The 18,391-nt window shown below is 40.0% G+C and overlaps 2 protein-coding genes and 1 non-coding gene across 5 annotated transcripts; 1 reads left to right on the top strand and 2 right to left on the bottom strand.

The window, feature by feature from the left end:
• Positions 1-481: 481 nt before the first annotated feature.
• ift56 (intraflagellar transport 56) lies at positions 482-7,759 on the bottom strand. Of its 2 annotated transcripts, none has more exons than XM_088419271.1 (19): positions 7,606-7,759; positions 7,209-7,261; positions 6,984-7,127; positions 6,746-6,838; positions 6,549-6,663; positions 5,962-6,011; positions 5,719-5,864; positions 4,682-4,880; positions 4,505-4,579; positions 4,312-4,414; positions 3,834-3,889; positions 3,077-3,130; positions 2,935-2,998; positions 2,759-2,847; positions 2,487-2,570; positions 2,337-2,406; positions 1,404-1,510; positions 1,133-1,266; positions 482-680 (listed from the first exon to the last, which is right to left on the bottom strand). In XM_088419271.1, the coding sequence occupies exons 2-19, from the start codon at positions 7,209-7,211 to the stop codon at positions 566-568; spliced, it is 1,701 nt and encodes a 566-aa protein (XP_088275397.1). In that variant the 5' UTR covers positions 7,212-7,261; positions 7,606-7,759; the 3' UTR covers positions 482-565. The 2 variants fall into 2 exon arrangements, with proteins under 2 accessions (XP_088275397.1, XP_088275398.1); XM_088419272.1 differs by having other exon boundaries at positions 4,682-4,853.
• Positions 7,760-8,862: 1,103 nt separating this feature from the next.
• On the top strand, positions 8,863-8,935 carry trnar-ccu (transfer RNA arginine (anticodon CCU)). Its single transcript has one exon. It is a non-coding gene; the product is annotated as a tRNA-Arg (tRNA).
• A 390-nt stretch (positions 8,936-9,325) lies between these two features.
• Positions 9,326-18,380, bottom strand: LOC148421410 (mitochondrial glycine transporter B-like). Of its 2 annotated transcripts, XM_088419273.1 has the most exons (8): positions 18,106-18,380; positions 17,856-17,955; positions 14,630-14,754; positions 14,209-14,293; positions 12,957-13,136; positions 12,705-12,873; positions 12,439-12,602; positions 9,326-11,881 (listed from the first exon to the last, which is right to left on the bottom strand). In XM_088419273.1, exons 2-8 carry the CDS (start codon positions 17,949-17,951, stop codon positions 11,759-11,761), a joined length of 942 nt encoding a protein of 313 aa, XP_088275399.1. In that variant the 5' UTR covers positions 17,952-17,955; positions 18,106-18,380; the 3' UTR covers positions 9,326-11,758. The 2 variants fall into 2 exon arrangements, with proteins under 2 accessions (XP_088275399.1, XP_088275400.1); XM_088419274.1 differs by lacking the exons at positions 17,856-17,955; positions 18,106-18,380 and adding an exon at positions 16,175-16,415.
• Between the last annotated feature and the right edge of the window lie 11 nt (positions 18,381-18,391).

Genomic DNA, 18,391 nt, shown 5'->3' with positions numbered 1-18,391 from the left:
GCTGCCCCGACCTTAGACCCGCCCACTGCCACAACAGGCGATAATAACGGCATTACACTACTACTTAAATGACCTTTTTAGAGTCTTGTCAGAAGGACGGACCAGTAAAAAGAAGCTGACGCGTTGCGTAGGGACGTCTTATAAACTAAGGAGGGGGGGGGTGTCAATTAGCATATTCTTTAACGTCTCAGGGGAAGAAAATGCTGATTACGGCATTTAGTACCACACAATGGCAGCTGGATGACAGCAACGCTTCGGTCACGGTCGGTGATCCATCCCGATGCTTATTTTCGTATGACAGCAGTAGAAACACTTGTTGAATTATTAGTGTGTGCAAAAATGGAACGATTTGAAACATGATACAATAGGCCGGATTAGCCCCCTCGGGATGAGGGGAACTGAACAAAGACAATACCGAAGACTGAGATGCTCCCCGCTGTGTCAGGTAATATGGTGCGTGCAATCCACATTGAAGAAGAAAAAACAGTAACAGAGGCTTTAATAGGTCTGCATTATAACATGAGATCATCTGAATGTCTGTGGACGGCTGATAGTTGCGCAGTGGTCACGAGAGGAAAACTCTGTTGTCTTTGGCCCACTTCCTCATGGCTCGGATGATGTATTCCACCTGCGGGTTTCCGGAATTGCGCAGCAGGAGCACCACCTCTTTAAGCGTCTCCCTGGCACGCCAATGACACACAGGAGCATCCATCAGTCTTATCTGACCAGTTTGGGTTTCAAGGTGACTGGGGGGAGAAGGGGCTAATACACCAACTATTATAGTCATTACTAATGATTATACTATACTAAAACAATGAAGGGTTTAGCACATTTTGGCTTAAAATCAAAGAGATGTCCCTTTTGCGTCACATGGTACAGTATAGTTTTAGCACTTTCATTACCTAAAGTAATCGATCACGATAGAACTCAATTGCCTAAAGTAATCAATTACTTTTGAACTTAATTCAGTTATTGACAGCCATTTTTCTCATCCTCCTTTAGCAAAGCAGTTGGGAAAAAATACCCCAGTTTGACTGGACTCCAAAAAAAATAGGTCTTTTGAGATCATCTAATAATAATAATATCATCATAATGCATGTTATAAAAAAGTATGTATTGTAAAGAAACCTACTTGGATTCCTTGTTGGCTAAAATGAGCTGAAAGATGCCCACGCATGCCCCTCTCTTGCCCTCCCAGTAGTTGGAGCCGGGGTCCAGCTTCTCCAGTGCGTCAAACGCTTTGGCTGCATAGTAGAACTGGCCCATCTGAAACATGAATCGATATGTTTAACAAACTTTCCAACTACAATAGAATAAAATAGAAGGCCTTTATTGTTATGGTACAGCAGGTGTACAATGACAATGGCAAACTGTTGATGAGTGTCACATGTGTCCGTGTCTACCTTGTAGCTGTCATTGGCGATGAGCTGAAGCAAACTGAAGGAGTCCGAGGAAGTGCCCATCTTCAAGTAGAGCTCCCAGGCCAGGCGACCCTTCTGGTTCATGATGTCTGACAAGGAGAGTTTACGCATTAAAATGCCCGAGGGGAGATTTCAGTCAAGTTGGACGGACGGATATCTACCCAATCGAGATTTTCCCAACTTTTTTGTTTGGAAGTTTGATTAAAGGCTTTTAAAAGAGCTGGTACTAAATGCATGACGTACTAAAGTAATTGATTACTTTAGGTTACCAAAATAATCTATGACTTTAGGTATGAAAGTGCTTAAGTAATCAATTGGGATAAAACGGTACTAAACTCAAGTAATTGATTTTGGGACTAATTTCCTAAAGTATAATGTGACAAACTAAAATACTAAAGTAATCACTTCACTACTTTGGAATGTATAGTTAGATTACTTTCATATTAAAATAACCGCTTAATTATTGAGGAACTTAAACAAAAAGCAATCAGTTTACTTCATGCTTCATTTATAGCCTTTACAATTTATAATTGCATTTTATAATCGCATACTTTAGTACCTAAAGTAATCAATTATTTTAGTACTTACAAAAGTAATTATTTAAAACAATTACCGTATTTTCCACACTACAAGGCACACCTAAAAGCCTTTTTTTTTTTTAAAGCTGATGGTGCGCCTTATAATCAGGTGCGCCTTATATATGGATCAATATTGAGGTTGGGATTCGTAGATGATTATTAATTTATTAGGATGGCAGTAAGTATAAAAATGAGATAAATATTACTACTACTACTGCTACTTACTACTTAAAATTGACGATTTAACACTTAAGATGTTATTCATCTGCAAGTTTAGTTCCATATCGTCCTTAAATAATTGGTTAACTGTTCTATTGTAAATAAGAAAAATACATACAGCAGCGAGCCAGCCAGCTGAGGTACACATAGTCACTCTTGATCTTCTCGCTCTGAATCAGAAGAAAACTCTGGAAAGAAAAGATGAAAACACTGAGGAAATAAACTGGTGGAAAGACTATAAAGCGGTTGTGCAGGCGTTGAGATGTACCTCCTCCGCTTCTTTGAAGTTACCAATGGCTGCCTTGGCTTGCGCATAATTGAAATTAAACGTATCGTCGTTACAGAAGTAAGTCTGAAAAAGAAAAGGCACAATCAAGCAAGAAATCAAATCATGTTATATTGTTAAATATGCTAGCAGATGGTTGATTACAAGGATTTATGATGTTTCAGTCATAAGTCACCTAAGTGTTTCATAATTGACTTAAAATGCCAACTGAAATTTTTTTCAGTGTGACATAATGCACAGGGATGAGCATGAACCTTGACTGAGTTGAGGTATGTGAGCACATCGTCAAACTTTCTCAGGAGGAAAAAGCAGGAAGCCATGCATTGTCTGCCAGGAAGAGTGTCTGAAAGACACCAAACGAAAATAAACACACGCCTTGCTTGCCCACACGGCTCCGGCATCAAAATGTTCACTTCTCTTCCACACGTACCACACTCGCTGGCTGAACCGCCGACCAACTGGAAGAACTGCTGGGCTACTTTTAAGTAATCCCTCTGGGAAAATAGGCGCAGATAAATACACACAGAACATACACGTTACACAGAGTTGAAAAGAAAAAAAAACTCACTCACCGTTCCAAGCTGTTGCCCCAGTGCAGCATTGACCACTCCTTTCAAAATATACTCCTGGTGAAAATAATCATCAATTTAATACTGTACTCCACATGACTAACCTCCTTGCCGTGATTCTCAATGTGGTACGAATACTAGTAACGATACATTGGCTCCCTCTAGTGGTTGGTAAATAATCACTGAATAACTAAATGTTCAAATTGAGCATGTTAAATTGCATTTACAGTTGAGCTGAATTCTTAAAAAAATGTTTCAAAATTTGGTAAGGTATTGTGGATGTAACGGAAACCAATTTGAGTCCAAACCATTCACTAAATCATTAGTGGAAGGTATCTTAAATTATTAGGTCATAGTATTATAACCAGTATGCTTTATTTCCTTTTGTAAGAGCAAAATTGAAAACTTGGGCACACTGTTATTGTTACGGATGTCACGATCATGCAATCAGAAATCTGGGTGGATCACATGGTTTTCAGTTGGACACGATCGGGCAAATTTTCTTCAATTTCTGAATTTTTATATTTCACAAATTGAACAAATAAACCAAAGCTCCAGTATAAATATCTGAAGAGAGCGAGCGAAATAGCGAGAGAGCGTGAGTGTGTGAGAGAGAGAAAGAGAGAGGGGCATAAGGGAGGAAGGTAGTGTGAGTGAGGGGGTTAGATGTGGAGAAAGTCAGAGAGGAGGTGTGGGAGGGGAGGCAGTATGAGTGAGTGAGGGAGTGAGTGAGTGAGTGAGTGAGTGAGAGAATCCCCACCTGAGGTGTCGCAGGCACTAAATCTTGTATGAGGTTGTAAGCTTCCTGCACGTCATCTATAAGAGTCACGAGTAATATTTGATTGTGACTAAATGTAATGAATAGAATCCCACGAGCCACAACAATCCGTAAACAAGACAATGAGATCCAATACATGAGTACTCTTTGAAAAATACATTTAAAGAAGATGCAGGCTGGTTGTCATAGTAACGAAACCCAGACTTGTCAATGGCCCATACAAATACATGAACGACAAGAAAAATAACTTGATTTCAGCAAGTGAAGAAATGGGGTATGTTAAGTGTGCTTCATTCTTGATCCTTGGAAATTTTGACAAAATCATTTCATGGATTTTGTATTTTGACAACTGAAGAATATTTTAAACAAAGATCATTAATATGTCTGAGTGCCCTACTAAAAGGTTTATTTACTCAAACGTGAGACTTATTTTCTTTGAATATTTGGATGCAATCCTCACCTTGTCTCAGATAATAGATGACAAGGTTGAGTCTAGCCTCGGGTATGACATCGATCAAAGGGGGCAGCACCTGCAATGCCCCCTCGCCACCGCGAAACACCACCTAGAGACGATTGAAAGCCATTTTTTAATTCAAAATAATAAAACAGTGGACCTTAAAGACTTCGAGTTAGTACTCAAAGCGAGAGCTTACGAGGTTGTGTCTGATAAGCTCCTTAGCAAACTCAAAGGAGCAGGAGGAGATGTCAATAAGGTTCTTCAGCTCAGCCTGAGCAAAAGGTGGAAAACACACACAAGCGCACACGCACATCAACACAGACAGACATTTGTCATTCAGTTTCTTGAGTCAGATATCCACGACGTCACGTACCTCGGCTGCTTTGCCATTGCACAGGCTGAAGTGGTTGCAGGCTTTGAGGTTGAGGGCGATGGTGGAGTCGGGGATGTTCTGGAGGTACGCCGCCAGCACCTCCTGCGAAACGTCGTAGTAGCCCAGCTTGTAGTAACACAGAGCCACATACACCTTCATGGCCAGAAAGTCTCTGTTCGAGCAGTAAACAGAAGCGACACTTCGTAGAATAAACACCATATATTTCATGGTTGTGGATGGACATCCGAGGCCCAGCTAAATACCGTCATTCTCTAAATATAGAACACCAATTTTTTGGCCCAAAAATGAATGCCTCAAGCGTGGGTGCGCACTATAAACGGTAACTTAAAGATTTGTTTTATCCGTCAGCCTATCTATCTATTGTATTTGTGTGGAATTGTCACTTGTATGTCCGTTTCGCGTCCTTATTTTATGTTTGGAAGAGATTCGCGGGATTATACTTCATTAACGTTGAGACTTGTGTTGTTATTACTGGCCGCTAGAGGTCCCCAAAGACCACATAAATATTTAAGCGTAGCCAGCCCACATAGGCCTTCAATGGGGGTACAAGTGTAATATCTATGCTGGTTGTTGCGTGTGTCTTTCACCAATTTAAGTTAGTGGCATTTCTACATTGTGTTTTCAGTTGCATGTTAATGCTCTAATGTTATTCCAATTACCTAAATGTGTAATTTACATATTATAGCTTATACTTACTGTTATTTTGATTATTCAGACCCTGCGTCTTATCTTCTGCAATTGAATATATGCATCTGTCCACATCTAAACATCTGTCCGTATCTGCGTCAATCATCTTTATTGCTATTTATTTATTGCTCGATTATGGAATGTAGTCTGCTGCTCGGGGAAGTGAACAGAATAAGAATTTAATTGTGTGGTACAACTATACATATGACAATAAATCTCTTGAATTTTGAATTGAATATATATTGCCGCATTTGCATAAATTAAGCGGTGCCCAACTAAGTGAAAAGCAAAAAAAAAAAAAAAAAAAACAGCAGCAGGCTAATTCTTACAAGTGATGCATGAGGAGGCGTTTGTAGATTTCGATGGCCTCCTGGTAGTGCGAGCGCATGTAGTGGATGGAGGCCAAGCTCAGCTGGTCTTCGGTCACATCCTCCAGGTTCTGGTGGAAGTCCATGAGCTTCTTCTCATCGCTGAACTGAGATGAGAAAAAGAGGTCAGTGACTGAAGATGAAACCCGGTATGAAGAGGAGTGGAAAGTTGACAGTTGTCAAACTTGTTTTTTTTTTTTTTACCTTATAAGCCAAATGGAAGAGGAGTCTGTTTTGCAGGGGAGACTTGGGAGCTGCCAAGACAACCAAAGCAAAATGACAATAACAATAACTTGGTTTATGTTGTTATATACGTTATATAAATCTGCCCACTTATTAAGTTAATCTTGTTGCCCAATGATGAATTATGAATGATTAGCCATGAAAATCATTGTTTTTCATAATTTGTATTAATTTAAAAATGTGCAATCAATGTAAAAAAAACAAAAAAAAAACAAGATATTGCTGTGATTCTATTTTGTCTATGCACAAACAAAGACAGATGGTTTAAAATGGTGTTTCATGATTCATAAATGTATATTTGTGTGAGTTTTTGAATCATTAAGAGTATTTTTGTTTCAGTCATGAGTCCCACAAAACAATCCAAAAACAAAGATCAACATTTGTTTAACATGTTTTTTATATCAGTAGACCAAAAAAAAAAGACAAAACTCTCAAATACGTCTCTGCAATTTTCATCAAACAAACAAGGAGGTTATTTTGAAGTTGTTCCCAAACTAAAATGTAAATAACAACAACTGTGGTGATCAATTTTGCAGTTATTTACTTACCTTTCAACGCAGCCTCCTCAGCCTCTTTATAGAGGCCCAAAAAAAACATGGCACAGCCCAAATAGACCCACACATCAGGAGGGCAGTCAGGCTTCTTTGTCAGCGCCTTGTACTCCTGTCACAAAAAAGCACGTCTCATACCAGGATTTCATCATTTTTTTTATCTACACAATTTAATATGCTAATATTGCAAAAACCTCCATAGCTCTCTTGTAATCCCCCAAGTGAAAGGCACAGAAGCAAATCCAAAGGTCTGCATGTTCCTCTTGCTCTCCAATACTTTTTTGGAACTATAGAGAACAAAATTAAATCAGTAAGAGAGTAGGAAGATGCCTTTTAACTGGGCTAGCTAACTAGCTGCTGGCTAGATAGCTGGAATGAGTGGTAGGTGGTTTAGGTGTGTGTGATAGATAAGTAATGTAAAGGCAAATGCACCTCTAAAAGTGTCAACGCTCCAAGGTAGTCCCTCTTCTGCAGATATTCTTCCAAACTAGGAATTTTACTTTTGTTTTTCTTCTTTTTCTCGCTGACACTGACGAACAATTCGCCCCCGAAAGCGGGCTTCAGACGAGATAAGATCTGCAACAAAAAGTTCACTTTGATAACATACATAGTGAATATTAATGTGTTCTGAGGATGATCTTTTGAATGTCCATTCACCATGTTGACGACTTGAGAAGACAGCGAGGTGGGCAAGCTAAGGTGTTAGCTTCCTGGTAAAATATTACAAAAAAAAAAAAAAAAATTCATTTTAAATACATTTGTTTGCTCGGATCACAACAATGCTACCTGATGACGTCAAGCACGTCGCGAAAGCGTCTTTGGTTACCTAGCAACAACATCGCACGCATTCAGCAAGCCCGTTCGAAATACATTTGATAATCATTTAAAACGCCACGGAGGTTTCCTTTAAAGCATACCAGCGTTTGTTAAAACACAACACAGGTAAAATATGTCACCCAAAATGAAATATGTCACCCCAAACAACAAGTACCAAAGAACTAACAACACAGACAACACCTTGTCACGTTTGGTAGATGGAAAATAATAAACAAACCTTTGCTGCTTGGTCCCTTTTTTATGAGGGTTGTAAAGCGAAATATACCTTTACATTTTAGCTTTTCCGGACAGGAGTACGATTGAACAGTTTATAGGGGCTGCCATCTTGTTTTTATTGTGCTGGGATTGTGACGTCACATCCACTCCACACACGTTAGTTAGATGATTTTAAAAAATGTTTTTGTTTTTTATAAAGTTTTCAGTCGGGCAGATGGCGCTTTGCAAGTGATAACAGACAAGTCATGGGCATGCTTTGGAGCTTAGTAGACCGGCCGGACCCAGCCGCCGGTGTTACAGTTCAACTGACTTCTAGCCCCCTTGAATAACTGGCTCCGGATTTTGGAATACTGCATGAACAATGTTTGTGTTTCTTGACTGCAGATTCGTCACAAGTCACATAAAAATGACCTTAACTGCGTAACTGTTCTTGCATCAATAAATATGTGTAACAACGTGCATCCTCAACTACTGCTTGTGTGCAAGAAATCTTAAACAAATGAAAACTCTAAAGGATGAAAATAAGTGTCAAAAGTTAACCCCCCACCTATCTACTTTTCTTTTTTGATCTATCTATCTGATTGTGGCATGAGGTGCTAGAGCTGCCTCCTGGTGGCAGGGGTTGTACACTGCACCTCACAGCGGTGGATAATTTACAATCAAGGCCCCGCTATAAAACACAGTCATACTCTTGCCCCTTGACTGATGCATTTACGTAGAGGTCTACTTACTTCCGGGGTACCTCCCATTGGCATTTTGTTTTTTTTTTGTCTATACGGTAGCGTTAACTGGTTTTAGAGTAATCGTGACGTCACTTCCCTTTACTCAAACCGCTTTAGCATCACCATCGAAGAATATTAATTATTGTAATAAATTTGTGTATCTTTATTCAACTATACCAGTCATATACTTACAGTGACAAGTAGAACAAAGAATTTGTTGGCGACAGATGTAATCTTTGTACTGGACCTCCAAAATCTAAACGGCATGGTTGTACAATTAACATTGAATCGTTAAAGGGTGTAAGCATTTTCCAAACTTTTCGATTTGAATGCAGACAAATGACATGTTAAAAAGAAACAACAGATTTGTGAAAACGTTGACACTAAAAGATATTTTTCAGCAAAATAATTTCTTATATTGGAATGAACTGTGTCGAATACATTGTAAGCGTGTTTTTACGAGCCGAACCAATTCATTTACATAAATCCAAATAGGTGTATGTAATATATTGTGTATTTCCACCGCAGTCGACAGAGCCCCAGTGGCCTAATGGATAAGGCACTGGCCTCCTAAGCCAGGGATTGTGGGTTCGAGTCCCATCTGGGGTGGTTAATGCTTTTGTTTCTTCACTCGTCGGAAAATAATTATTGCTCATCGTTTCTATCCTACGACAACGAGCACAGATGCAAAAACAACCTCGACAGTCACGAGGTTAAACATTTTAAACTATCGTACTTCTGCATAAGAATTTAATGCGCATGTGCAATCACAATGCTAAAACTCCATTACAAAAAAAACCTGCCATGTACAATACCATAAATCTGTACAAGTTCACATAAATAGGACTAGGATCGCTTCATTTCCTCATGAATAATGTTAAAACAATACAAGCCATGTAAAATGGGAAGTGGGTGAAATACTGAAGATGGCCACTACGTTCCAATCAGGTGACAAAAAAACGTTTCTCTGGTCCTTTGAAAAATGATACATGGTTCAAATGAGTTTATTCAAAAGGTATATTTATTGAGAAAAAAAAAGGGACAGGCACAATGTAATACTGCACAGACCCAATATGTACAATGATCAAATAGTCAGCACGTATAGACAGGAGCGCACTGTGACACACACAAAGGAAGATTAAGACACTTTATTCAGCCTCCATGTTGCTCGTGGAGGGTCATGTGATCAGTAACTGCAGATACATACTGTCAATTGCATTTGGCGGTGTTTGCATGGAAATGCCAAACTATTCATAATCATCTCTCTATAGAAATATTTACAAATAAGTGCCTTCGGCTGCATTTGAGCAGTAACGGGTTCATAGTTCCATACGTTCACTGCCAGGAGTTTTTAAAATATGCTTGTATGTTTGTATGAATTGTGCGCATGTATTTTATAGAGGAGTTGGCTTTTATTTTGGATGAAGCCATCACAACAGTCAACTATAGAGCAAACTAATTCAATTCCAACATGGTGAGGCTGCAGACTTGAATTCATCTAAGATTGCTTATGTCCTGCTGTTTTGGTTAGCAAATGGCTACTTTATGTGCAGGAGTTTTATGAAGTAACACTGAAAATACAGTAACAATACATTTAATTTTCAATAGGCGTCTATTCCAACCAACTGGAGCGCAGCCACTATTTGAGGAGACAAGCCTATTTTGGACTGTTCCAATCTGTTTAGGTTTTTCACTATTGAAAATGCGCCTTTGTAGAAAAGTACAAAGATAAAATAAAACAGTGTTGTGCATTGCTATAACACAATTTACTAACACTTCATATTCCAACTAATTTGCTTTTATTTTGAAAAATAAAATCCTCTTCTTGTCATGGCATTAAAATCATTAATTAGATGTGCTGAAACCCTGTTAAAATCTCACATACGCCCGAAGTGCTTTTACATACCCCCATTTTAGAACCACTGGTTTAGGTAAATCTGAACAGCAAAAAAAAAAAAAAAATACAAAAAATGAACGGCTGCTGTAAATCTCAGACTATAAGACACTTTTTTCTCACTTTTGGAAACCTTCAGCATTCTGCCTATTGTACTTAGAGTAACTCGAGATGCAAAATTATTTTGTATAAATGGCTTTTGTATAGTGATTTTTTTCCATATTTTGAGTCTAGTTTGTTATGTAAATAATCTAATTCATGCCAAAAAAAGTACAAAAATGTGAAAGGTTGGTTACCTTTTGAGTTAGTTAACAAAACAAATCTCTTTGGTTAACATCCAAAAGCATTAGCAGAGGAGGACAAACAGCAGAAAACAATACAGAACAAACTAAACAGCAGAAAAATATTCAGATGTCGTTTCGCATATTAAGTTTTTCTATAAACTGAGACTTTCATATCTCGAGGTACCGCTGTATTGATTTTGAGTTTAATCTGCTATTTTATTCACAATTAAGGGGCATGCTCCACTAGTAGTCGTGTTACTGTTGTGTTGGTGCAGTTTTCTAACAATCAGAGCGGTGTTACTGTTGTGTTGGTGCAATATTCTAACAATCTGAGTGGGTTGATGTTATGTTGAAAACATCTAATTTCCAAACGTGTAGCTTAATTAAATCTGTGTGGAATGCATGATGTTGCTGTCACTAGGGGCAGTTTGATCATTTTCAATAAACCAAAAACATCAATGTACCGTCTTTTCACGTAAATATCTGATGTTACGTAGACATTGATGGTATATGAAAGATTAGACTCCATTCCTTACTTTGAAAAAGAAAGTAAGATCGACCTTATTCCGTTCTTTGGTAATCACTCTTTAAAAACAGGTCATTTGAGTGACACCAAGCTATTTTGGGCAAAAGGAAAAAAAATCCTCCCACATATATACTTTGACAAATATTTTTTAGTGGAATCCGAAACATCTCAACAGTCCTTCCTTTCCATAAAATATGAACAAAAACAGTGCAAATGTGTATGCTTTTGGCATATAACAAAGAGAAGTGCTGGCCACCAGTGTAATCTATCCATAAAATAGAAGTATTCTACATGATGAAAATTCTCGTCCATTGCACTGAAAAAATACAAAATTGAGTCTGGGTGATGGCTGTCATAAATACCCTTTTAAACACAAATTTGAGCAATCAGTAAAGCAATAAGCTTGGATTTTTCCCCTACAGCACAAGCGCTTGAGTATTATTTGTGATTGTCTGAGCCTAAAAGTAAAACCCGTTTTCCTATTGGTGAAGGTTAAGTGGTGAGTAAGGACCCTGCTCATGAAATACGATGAAAATCAGTGCAGCTCAAACTGTCAGTGTTGCTACTTCACACACATTTTGATACCCCAAAGTTCAAAATCTCACACCCACACAAAGTAAACACAATTTCACAAATAGAATAATTTAGCATCAAAAACCCATCTCACACTCATGTGCTCACTCGTTCTTAAGCTACAGGCTCGACGCTTGAATGCCTCGCCGCCGACTTCAGGACTTGAGGCCCATCCGAGCCATCAGCTGTTCGTAGACAGTCCAGGCCATGGCGGCCATTAGAGTGCGGCGGAGTGACCTGGGTACGGCCCCGCGGAAAAAGCCGCCAAGGCCGTGTTTCTGTGGATGACGGCGGCAAATTTGACATCTTTCAACAACTTGCTTCAACCATACAACGACAATGGTATTGTTGATATTCTTAAAAAGAGACTTCACAGAAGCAAAAACTTTAGTTAGCTTGCATAGATTGGTCTAGCACCAGATTTTTTTTTCTTAAAGGAACAGTGTGTAAGATTTAGACGGTTTTTCATTAAAAAGGAATAAATTAAAAGATTGCAAATTTCCAAATCTTGCAAATGAATGTGTTTTAAATAACAGTTTTACAAATAATCATAGGTGTAGTTATCATTAAATTATATTACGTGAGGGGTGGCACTTCTCCAGAGGCGGCCATGTTTGTTAAAGCTAAGGACAATGGTAAGTGCAGTACCTGCAGCATCTAGTAAAGTACCAGCCAAATAATGAACTTGTTAAATTAACTACATACAAAATCGTTCACTTTTTACAGCTGAAAACGGCTAAACAAGTAAAGTACCAGCCATTTTTCTTCTATGCATTTGTGGACAGCTCACACGTGAAAGACATTAAAATGGTTTGGCCTTGACACACACACAGACCTGGTATATGTAGCCAATGGCATCTGTCGTGCTCCAGTGTGACGGGCTGACTTGAATGTGCGTCTTGACCACATCTGCCGGCTGCGTGACTAACGACGCCATGACTCCCGCCACCACGCCACAGCTGAAGTTGACCAGGGGCATGTAGACCGACGAAGTCACCTCTATAATTATTCATATATCATACGTACGTAACAATATAAAATAGGCATAACTGAATACAACACAATAGAACTATATGATAATATATCAATTTCTTGGGACACCTGGAGGTAGCGCCTTCTTGGTTTGGCTGTAAAACATGACATAGATCCCCGAGAAAGGGGCGTCACGCAGCAGCGTGGCCGTGAGGCCGGAGAACAACGCTCGCACTCCCTCCGTCTCGTACATGCTCCTCAGAGCCCCGGCCACGCTCACGTAGTTGTAAAAACCGCTCTGGGAAAGATCAGCCATATTTCAGAACTTTTTTTCACGCCACGTTAGTTGATTCAACTGTGTCCACTTTTTCCGCCGAGTACCTCGAAACGCGTTTTGATGACGGTGAAGGGCAACATGCAGACGCCGGCTACGGCTCTGGCTCCGGCCCCCAGCAGCACGGCCTCGCCGGCGTTGGGCGCTCGCTCCAGAAAGAAGTGCTGCTTGAGTGAATAGAAAGTGCTGAAGTAGATGCCCACACCGGGAATGCAGCGCACAAAAGACTGCCAGGGTGAAATCCAAAGAAGAAGGAGATTGGAGGGGGGTTATTGCCAGGGTCCTGAAGCAAAGATTTTACTCAACAATACCAATGATAATATGACCCGGAGAGTTGAATGTAGAAGCGGCTACGAGAAGAATATATGTGTAATCTGATGAACTAAAAAACTGGCTTAGCGTAATAACAAAATACCAGTTAGCATTTATTCAATCAAGCACAAAGCATTCATTCACAAAGGCGTGAGCAGGCTTGAGCAGCTAGCATTTGAGACCAGCTGACCGGGAATGAGATACAGCACATAAATAAATGTACTATTTGAAGTTTTAATGGCATCAATTACATAACTCGCCTTCTGTCAAGCAAAAGTAGGTACGCAGGCTAATTATGCTCATAGAAAAAAAGTTCATAAAAAGTATCAAAATACAGTATAATTAAAATAGTCTACAGGTGCATCTTACTTCATTTGAATATCGTTGAAAGGTCAGTACATTTTTCATAAAAATATATACTGTATCTCTCAGGGTACAAGTCGAGTTTTTACACCCCCCATATTATTGGGGTCGATTCATAAACGGCGCGGTGACGCAGTGGTTAGCACGTCCGCCTCACAGTTCAGGGACCAGAGTTCAAATCCACCTCACTCCGGCCTTCCTGTGCGAAGTTTAAATGTTCTCCCCAAGCCCGCGTGTTCTCTATGGCTTCCTCCCACACTTCAAACACATGCATGGCAGGTGTATTGGACCTACTAAATTGTCCTTAGGTGTGATTGCGTGCATGAACGGTCATTCATCTCTGCGTGCCTTGCATTTAGCGGGCGACTAGTTCAGAGTGTCTGCCACCTACTGCCTGAAGTCAACCGGTATAAGCACCAGCAAACCTGCGACTCTTGCGGACATAAGCGGCTATAGAAAATGAATGGATGGACATGAAAGCCTAATCATGTTTGTGTTTCCACCTCTCGGTGTGGGAATGAAAATGGCGAGTGGACGCTCTGTGGCGGGGGAGAAACGCGACCACTGAAAACCCACATTTATGAAAAGAAGGCTATAATGTTCAAAGCGGTTTTCCTTACTCACAGGCGATACTCCTTTCCACAGACTGAAGACATTTTCTGTCCTGATCACGTTGACGAAAACACTCAACATCCCCACTTTTGGTGAACTGCAAGACATAAGACAAAGCCACACATCAGCTATTGTTGTATGTAATGCAGCGTATGAATAAATGTGCGTCCTCAATGCCCCTTGTTGATGTAACAGCCTCTAAGCATGTGTGCCCCTGTCAGTTTGTGCTGGCAGAGCACAGTGAGCGTTTGTTCAAGTAGAAATACTGAAGTGAAAATTCACATTTTATTCTCAAAATTCTCACTTTTAAATGAAATGGACTTTTATCATAATTATGATCATGATGTAATGTTAATAAAAAAAAAAAAAGGACTTTCATTATAATTATGATCACATATAATTATGTTAGGCCAGCACACAACACGCAACAAACCCTGGCTTGGCGTTGTTTTGCAAGGTCTGCAGCCGCGTCTTCACCAGGTCCAAAGGCTGGAAGAGCAGCGTGGAGCATGTGCCGCTGAGCGAGCCGCACATGAAGGCTTTGAGAGCCGGATGAGCCTGAGGACACAATCGGACGGATGGAGGGATGGAGAGAGGAAAGGAGGCACACACAAGGCGGAGGGGGAAAAGACGAGTGGATGCAAGAGAAAAAAAGGAAACATTATGATGACAACAGTATCACAATGCTATGACATTTGACTGACCTAATTATATCGATGCAAATAAATGTGAGTCACGGCTCCTGGTTAATAAAGACTGTTGACACAGCACGTCAACTTCCCGCAAAGCCATGATGATGGACCAGAGCATAGAAATCGCACGTAATAAAAAGGAAACGTGCAAAATTGGTGTGCGCACGCTTATAAGCTATCTCACACTTGCACACAATGGGCAATGGGATGAAAAGCGTAGCGCGACGCACACACACATGCACACAGACATACCTTACCTATTCTAGCGCAGCACACTAGCAACTCGTGATTATTTTAATATTCAAGTAGCCCATTGATTATTCTATCATTTAATCAATACATTTTTCCCCCTCAAAAACAAGTTATCTTTTTTTAATTTTTCAAAAAGAACATTTTCTCAAATTGACTGCAAAAAAATGCATATTTTTGAATTATTCAATGATAGGTTTGGTCTATGATCAAGTAGATATTTGTAAATATATCTTATTTCTTCAGTTTACTTCCCTATAGGACTAAATAATTCAGAGAACATTTACTCAAGGCAGCAATTCTGAGGGTTTGGACAATATTAAATAATATCTACAAGATTAATCAATTATATATTTAAAAAAGTACATATTTTAAGTAAACGATTTATCTTTGCACCTCTACATCACATGCAAAGCCTATTTTGCAGAAAGATAAACTATGTACGTGCACACACAACCAAAGGTTAATGTCAAGGTCTATGTGCCACAGAATTGAAAAACAAGAACGCAAAGCCATTTTGCTGGACTCTAAGGGGTTATGCTCCACAATGACATGCACTCCACAAACATGCACGTATGTGTGCACAAAAACACACACAGGTTTGTTTTACTATCTTAGTGGGTTCATCCCATTGACATAATGCATTTCCTAACCCTAACCATCACAGCTGAAACCCTGAACCTAATCCTTACCCTAAACTCAACCAAAATATAATTCAATCCCACTCTAAAATCCAAGTCTTATCACTGAAAAACAGATCTGGAAAAGTGGAGGCCTACATAATGTCTACTAAAGGACAGGAGTCCCCCACAATGACAGTAAAAACACGGAATATGCGCCCCCACCACGCAGCAAAAACAAACGCATGCACACACAGGCAAATGCATACCCCAAATAAAAGTCAGATGTCAATTAACTTGCTGTGCGATTACCAAAGACACGCATTGATCGAATTTTTGGATGTCAAGGTAGTGCACCCCCACCCCTTTCCCAAAAAAATAAAAGTTCACATGCTATGTTCCACTTCTCCATCCTACCTTCCCCCCCAAGCCGCTAGGCTGGTGTTTCTCCTGCATGCTGGCCGGGTTGACCTCACACTATGAAGCGATGGCGCCGTCGCAAAGTGCACGTGAGCGCAAGAAGCATCGCCACAGAGGCAGGAGCCACACAAAAAAAGGCTCTTCCGAGGCTGCCTCGCCGTTCGCCCTCCCCCAGTTTGGCCGCCAAAGCGGAGGCTTATAATCCGGGTGAAGCTTTCTACGAGCTTCTATCTTTATCTCGCCGAGACACGCTTGCACATCTGCCCACCCCCTCGCTGCTGCGCCGCATCTTTGTCAAACGGCATGAGTCATGGCATGCTGCTCGGTGTGTTGTGTGGACTTCAAATGGAGGTTTGGAGATGATCAGTGACCGCCTATGTCGAGCGAAAATGACTGTGGAACCTTTGAGTTGCTGATTTTTCGCAGCTTAAGTGTGCTGAGAGATCATCAGGTGTGCACAGAAAAATTTACTCCATTTATCTCGAAATGTTTTGAACAACTAGAAAAAAAAATCTACCTTGATTTATCCCCAGCAACAGTTCTCAAATGGGGGCATAAGTACTCCTTGGTGATGGGAACAGTACATGTTTCTTTTCAAATTAAGAGTAAATTAATTGTAACATGAATCAACTTAGTCTTGGAGTACGTTTCAGTGACTCATCAAAACATTGCATATGCCTTCTTTCTGCTGACTGGGGAAGTACAAAAAGATTTTCATAGTGTCTTTCGCAAAAATATTAGCAATCATTTTGCGCTTATCATTTTCCTGTTATGGTGTTCATGACACATTTATTTCGGCCCAGAACAAATGATCCCAAGTTGTTCGTAATCGTTAACCAATGTTGTGACAGTAGCTTGTTTAAACAACACCCTACCTTTATTATGATTGCGGTTGCCGTATTCAAAAATTAAAGTTTGAGATGATTGTGAAATGTGCCATGTTTTTGTGTAGAACATAAATGGTTAACCCTTGCCAATGTGACGTTGCTTACTCAAGAACATACAACCATAATAAGAGGGGGAATAAAAATCCAAAATGGTTCTATTTTTCTTTTAACGATCAATACTCATTTGACTTGTTTAACCCCTAAATCTAATTAGAATTGAATTTGACAAGTTCCTATGGTCCTCTTTCTCTTGATATTTTAACAAATACAAGCCATAAATGGATCTGTGTTACAATAAATAATGTTGGATTTATTATACATAAATGTTTTTCTTATAGATTGAGCTGCAAAAGAACGATGGAAGACTTTGATCGATTTACATTCGATGAATTTTAATTAAAGGAATTTGTCCAAAACCTCTGGTCTCTCCCAACCATTGGAGTGATCCACATATTTCTGGATTTTAACCAACAGCAAAATAACTTTATAAACAACACCGCCGTTGCATTATTGTCATTATTCGAGTTTAAATTGCTTCCTCGGTTAGGAGAAAATGCATCTAAAATGCTAAGGAGGTGTCTTGTAGAATTGTTTGGGTTTTATTTTTCTATTCAACGCATGATGATGGAAGTCAATTTCACGTGGATTTTTGTGGTTCGCAGGCCGGCTCAGTCAGTATAAGAAACGATCAATTTCAGATAAGCATCCGCTATTCGCGATTTTGTGCTATTCGCGGTGAGTACTGGCCGCTACACCTCCCGCGTTCACTTTATTTCAAGCAGCACACTCACCGAGGCGAACTCCATCCTCGCGCCGCTCGAGGTGGATGTTGAGCCGGAGGGATTGTCCTCACTGACCGCTCCCGTTTTAACGACGCTTGAGGTCATGTCACTGGGAAAGGAGAAAACAGCGCAGGCGTTAACGTGACGGCATTTTCGACGGAGGTCGACAGTGGCAAGATCGCATCGGCTAATGCTAACAACCGGCGGCTGAGGGAATGTGAAGGACAAGAACAACATCAAAAACAGTTGAAGTACACACCTTACACAGAGTTAAGGAGTCACAAAGACAGCGTTTACCCCAAACATCTTTAAAAACGCCATGTTATTATTTTGGAGACGGTCACAGATAAACGACGTTCGAGTGTAGAGACTTCACCCTCGTGTCAATTCAGCCTATGGCGACTTGTACAAGTTATGCCACGCATTGCATTCACGTATCTAACGCAAAAAAACACATAATGTCGCAAAAAAGTTGTTTGTAGGCTAGTGTAGCGGAGGCCAGCTGCAAGCTAAATTAAACTCACTGCACGCGCTTCCGCTTTAAT

This window comes from Hippichthys cyanospilos, chromosome 7 (genome assembly GCF_059441005.1).
Source record: "Hippichthys cyanospilos isolate Australia breed blue-spotted pipefish chromosome 7, RoL_Hcya_1.0, whole genome shotgun sequence".
Classification (NCBI taxonomy): domain Eukaryota; kingdom Metazoa; phylum Chordata; class Actinopteri; order Syngnathiformes; family Syngnathidae; genus Hippichthys; species Hippichthys cyanospilos.
This window is presented reverse-complemented; position numbering and strand designations above follow the sequence as displayed.

Excerpts from the sequence above, each read along its gene's own strand:
- ift56 (XM_088419271.1), bottom strand. Across the intron at positions 3,131-3,833 it reads TAGTGCCTGCGACACCTCAG|GAGTATATTTTGAAAGGAGT; the intron begins GTGGGGATTCTC and ends TATTTTCACCAG. Across the intron at positions 1,511-2,336 it reads CAGCTGGCTGGCTCGCTGCT|ACATCATGAACCAGAAGGGT; the intron begins GTATGTATTTTT and ends TCTCCTTGTCAG.
- LOC148421410 (XM_088419273.1), bottom strand. The coding sequence starts at position 17,951 with ATGACCTCAAGCGTCGTTAAAACGGGAGCGGTCAGTGAGGACAATCCC. Across the intron at positions 14,755-17,855 it reads CGAGGATGGAGTTCGCCTCG|GCTCATCCGGCTCTCAAAGC; the intron begins GTGAGTGTGCTG and ends TTGTGTCCTCAG. Across the intron at positions 13,137-14,208 it reads TGTGGAAAGGAGTATCGCCT|TCTTTTGTGCGCTGCATTCC; the intron begins GTGAGTAAGGAA and ends TCACCCTGGCAG.